At 27.4% G+C, this 5451-nt stretch overlaps 1 protein-coding gene across 1 annotated transcript in view; it reads right to left on the reverse strand.

The window, feature by feature from the left end:
• The window catches only part of LOC110283276 (glycine receptor subunit alpha-4), a 20182-nt gene extending 15225 nt beyond the window's left edge, over positions 1-4957 (reverse strand). Inside the window, exons 1-3 of the mRNA XM_021148190.3 lie at positions 4800-4957; positions 2994-3118; positions 801-868 (exon numbers count right to left, since the gene is read on the reverse strand). Of these exons, the coding sequence (XP_021003849.2) occupies positions 801-868; positions 2994-3118; positions 4800-4852 (246 nt within the window). The 5' untranslated portion in view covers positions 4853-4957. The remainder of the gene's footprint in view (positions 1-800; positions 869-2993; positions 3119-4799) is intronic.
• Between the last annotated feature and the right edge of the window lie 494 nt (positions 4958-5451).

Raw genomic sequence — 5451 nt, forward strand, 5'->3', positions numbered from 1 at the left:
TTTTTTTATTGAAATGTTAATTAAGGTGTCCACTTACATATTCGGTTACTAATTTTTATTTGTTTAAACAAAATTACTTTGTTACAATATAATATTCTAATACCAAAAAAAGTACTTGCGTGGCGTGAAAATATCTTTTGTGATGCAACTCTTTCAAAAGTACATAAAAAAGGTTGCCATCAGGTGTGTACATGTAGATTTATTTAATACACCTTGTGCGCCACCTAGGAACCAAATCTAAAACCCGACACTCGAAATTTTTGCTCTGTTACAATCGTACCCTGTTATAATTGACCCCACTCTCCCCTACAGCAGTGAAAAATTGTGAATTATATAACTAATATTTTCGAAGTAGAAACGTTCTTAAAACATCCAGTTGTTGGCAAAGGAAGTCATGAGATTACAAATTCATGATCATCGCTTCACAATTTTGAGACAAACGGTACATGATATTGTGAAGGTAGGTTACGCACCAGTCGCTTTTATTTACCAGACTAGTTGGAATCGATTGATCTAACTGGATTAGGCTTCAAATCACCACTGGAAATACAACTATCATCCAACGCAATGACAGTTTAATGCCTTAACAATTGTGCCATCGCAGTTCTTAAATAATTAATATTTGGAGCAAAAATATGAAGTAATAATTATTTTTAGTAATTTAAAGTAAAATATTTATGTTACTTTAAAATTAGAAGATAAGGATATTTATTGGAAAATAAGGCCCTTAATGGTGTTGATTAACTATTTAATAGCTAAAAAATGATACAGATATATTTACAAGATTATAACTGCCTTACCGTTTTCAAATCATCAACTGAAGATACGCTGTATAAGAAAATGCTAACATTCACTCTTACAGGTATGTCTATAAAAAGAGAATTACATTTGACGTCATTATTCTTTATTTAATAATAATTCTTTTTTAAATATTATGGTTATGTAAGAAGAAAACTAACTATGCTAGTAATAATATGTTTTGTGAAATTTTCAATTATCGTCTGAGTATGAAAAAAGCCATTCATAGTTTCTGCAGGCTCCATTTGTAGCACTAAGCACAATACTTGACTTCCTAATATTTATATAAGTATCGTATTTGTATCGATTTAAAGAAAATGTTCCAAAATTTTATACGCAAAGAAATTTTTTTGGGTAAAATTTTACTACGTTGCTGCTCTCTCTGAAAGACTGAATTTATGTAGAATAATTTATCATCAAAGTAATAGTGCCACGTCACTTATTTTATAAAAGAACAATTTTTAATTATTTTTTTTCTTCAGAAAGTTAGAAAAGCATTCTCAAAAGCACCATTCATCGAATCGTTTTCAAAAATATAGTTCTTTTTTATTTTTCCTACTTTATTTCATTCATTTATTTATAAAGGTATCTAGAACTAATTTTTGTAGCAAATAATGATTCCATAGCCATAGTTTGCAAGTTGTACGAAATTCAAAAGATAATTTTAGTACATTTTTCGAGCCTTAATTGAAAAAATATTTCGTCGTAACCCAGGTTTGTTATTAATAATGTTGAATAATGTATAATGATTGACTTTTAATAATGTTGATAATGAACGATTGTAACCAGATCATTCTTAGGTTATCTTTTACCTGGATATTTATCAAGTTTTAAAAATCACTTGCGATGTATGTGTGAAATGTGATAAATATCAGTTCTGATAAATAACTTTATTGTTCCACTTTTAACACAAAGCTTCAGAAACACGTGTTAGGAAGTTTTACAAAGATGTTTATTTATTTACTTTTTTTCTGACTGGAAATTTATTTCAATAAAATTTTTGTTTAAATTTTTAACAATACAACGAATTAATTAAATATGATTTTGGATTTACAACATCATTTTTATTATGACGTTTCATCCAATTTGTTGTAGTTACTGCCTCCAATTTTTAAAAATTGGAATTTAAATAAGAATTGGATTCTGCATAAAAATTTTTTTTTAAGGGAAGTGTTATCAATTCAATTGATAATAGATATTTTTTCTGCTGGACGAAGTACAATTCTCTGATTTTTATCATTCTATATAGTGCGCAATTTATAAATAGTCATTTCTTAACAATGATTTATGTTTAAAAACACATATTGGCAACATATTTTGTTTAAAAACACATATTGAAATAAATTGAAAAATTTTAAAACTGCGTTTTTTAAATGGACTAAAAGGATAAATTAATTCAATTCTTAACACGCTTTAAACGACATTTCTTTTGTCATTATTTCTTCTATCCCTTTTCCTGTCCACTATGCGATAAAATGACAATAAATTTATATTAATGTGGTCTAAAAAAACGGAAACTTCGATTGCCATCAGATGCATATATATATATATATATCGAATTTCAAAGTCGATTATTTTTCACATAGGAGTCAGAAAATACAAAATATGTATTTTTTTTACAAAATGTTTATGATTTTCTAGAAAAGCGAAGTGATAAGAAGAAAACAACATTTTCTTTGTTTTGTATTTGAATTGTAGTACCTCCCTAAACATATCAGCAATCATAACCACGATTTTTTTTAAGGAAACCTGATAAAATATTTGCAATATTTAGAACTGTTTCACTCAATAGCGGAAATAGATTTATTGACATTTTTATGCCAATAAATCTATTTCCGTTATTGAGTGAATAATATACTTCATGCATCAAATATCAAAATATACTTCATATGTATATTTTGGCTACAGTATCATTTTTGTGTATTTTCTTCTTGTTTCTTGAAATGATTGATTTTTTTCTAGTAAAAGTAAAAAGTGGGTATAAAATTTATTTTAGTAATTTCACTTTTCTTTCATTTCAGAGATTTGCTCAATTTGTTTAAAAAAACTGACATATAGTATTTAAAAGAAAACACTAAATTGTAATTAATTTCGCATTACCATTCATATTTTAATCTTAAAACATGTTATCTTTTGGCTATAGATTATATATGGCAATTTTAAATTTATTAGAAGAGAGTGAGACAGAGTCTTACTTTTAGTAGCAAATGGTCGTAGTCTTGCATCGTATGGTGGCGTAGTATTTAATAGTTTCGAAAAAACCATTTCTTGATGTTCCCAATGCATAGCTTGTTGTGCGAAACAATATATTTGTGCAACACTAAAAAATAAACAATGAAATAAAACATACAAATTAATAAAAAAAAATTGTTAAACTTGTGAGGAAACGTTCTTGATGTTCCCAATGCACTTTAAAAACTTTCTCGGAAAAAAAAGAAACAGATTATTAAATGTTTATAATGGTTTAATGAAAAGTTGTATTAGTTTTGCGTTGTATGGTGGCGTAGTATTTAATAGTTTTGAAAAAACCATTTCTTGATGTTCCCAATGCATAGCTTGGTCTGCGAAAGAATATATTTGTGCAACACTAAAAAATAAACAATGAAATAAAACATAAAAATTCATAAAAAAAATTGTTAAACTTGTGAGGAAACCTGTTATACACCTTAAAAACTTTCTCGAAAAAAAAGAAACGGATTATTAAATGTTTATAATGGTTTAATGAAAAGTTGTATTAGTTTTACGTTGTATGGTGGTGTAGTATTTAATAGTTTTGAAAAAACCATTTCTTGATGTTCCCAATGCATAGCGTGGTCTGCGAAAGAATATATTTGTGCAGCACTAAAAAATAAGCAATGAAATAAAACAAACAAATTTATAAAAAAAAATTTTTTAAACTTGTGAGGAAACGTGTTATACACTTTAAAAACTTTCTCGGAAAAAAAAGAAACAGATTATTAAATGTTTATAATGGTTTAAGGAAAAGTTGTATTAGTTTTGTGTTGTATGGTGGCGTAGTATTTAATAGTTTTGAAAAAACCATTTCTTGATGTTCCTAATGCATAGCTTGGTCTGCGAAGGAATATATTTGTGCAACACTAAAAAATAAACGATGAAATAAAACATACAAATTTATAAAAAAAAATTGTTAAGCTTGTGAGGAAACGTGTTATACACTTTAAAAACATAAGAAAAATAAGAAATAGATTGTTAAATTTTTATAATGGTTTATGGAAAAATTATATTAGTTTAGAGTAAAAAAAAAAAAAAAAAGTGTGCAATTTTCGTACTTGTAACTGCTTCTGCTTTTGACTGTACCATCTAGATATCTGCCGCGCTGTTCTTCGTGTATATTTTATGCTAAATTCAATAAAATCGAAATTAATCCTTACAGTTTCGAAATTGTATTGGTTTTACGCGCAAAAATTATAATTTCTTTGCATAAACTGCTCCCAACTTCCGAACTATTTGTTCTATCGACTTGATTTTCGATTCTGTACCTGTACTGTCAACATAGAAGTGTTAGACCAATAAAATAAGAATATAAATAAAAGAATATAACTATAATTTTTTTTGCTAAACTTTTGAACTATTAGCTCGGTCACCTTTGTTTTAGTCTCATTTAATGTAGCATAAACAAATATCAAAGAAACAATACCCCACTTGTTTAGATTAAAACTTACACCTTAAATAGGTATAAACCACTACTTGTACTGTTTTTACAAAAAATTTTAACTTTTAGTTTTATAAACTAGTAAGTTTCAATCGATGAAGCTTAAAAATCTGGGTCGGAAAACACCTCACTCCCCTGGATAGTAAAGTTGAAGTATTAACATTGTTTATATAGATATTAAAAGATTCTATTAAGTTTAGACACCAAAATTTTTATAAATTAATTCCAATCTGAAAAAAAAATGAAACTAACTATCAAAAACAATTGCATAGCAAAAAATTGAAGTTCTTATTTAACAGCGAAGTAAAAATTGTCATTTTTATCTTACCAAACTCCACACACAAAGAAAATAGTTAAAAGGTAGTTCGTAGTAAAAGCCATTTTAACTGTTCCAAATAATTTTCACCTCTTTCTGATCAAAAAATATGGAAGAAAAAAAAAAGCGAGGTTTTGTAATCAGTAGACAAAAGAATAGCTTCATCTACTGGCTGATTTTATCTTTAGTTTCTAAGATAAATATTTCTCTGGGGTAACTGGATTATAGTTTTAATTCTATATCTATTCCCATAACAATAAATTAAACTCCTGACGCACTTACTAATCCAATTTATCTTTTTTTATATATACAATAGGTAAGTTTTATTTAGAGTTGCTTAAGAAAAATTTAAGCCTAGTCTCAGTCAAAATCATTCTAGATATTTTCCAGTACGTCAGTTTGTGTTGTATTAGGATCACTATTACTTTTGGCGTATGAAGAAAGTTTTCTATGTAGAAAGTTGCGTCGTTTGCAACTGTTTCAGGTGATTTTTATTATGCGCGCTATTCACTTTTATTATACAGGGTTATTCATAATTCCCTCCGCCTGTAAACGCCATTTTTCTTTATAACAACTGGCTTCAATGGTACATGTTACTGCCATCTGCCGGCAGCTGCTTAAATTAAAACTTGAATACTTTCGGAATAATTTCATACGTTCTTTT

Source organism: Parasteatoda tepidariorum, chromosome 3, assembly GCF_043381705.1.
Source record: "Parasteatoda tepidariorum isolate YZ-2023 chromosome 3, CAS_Ptep_4.0, whole genome shotgun sequence".
In the NCBI taxonomy this organism is placed as follows: domain Eukaryota; kingdom Metazoa; phylum Arthropoda; class Arachnida; order Araneae; family Theridiidae; genus Parasteatoda; species Parasteatoda tepidariorum.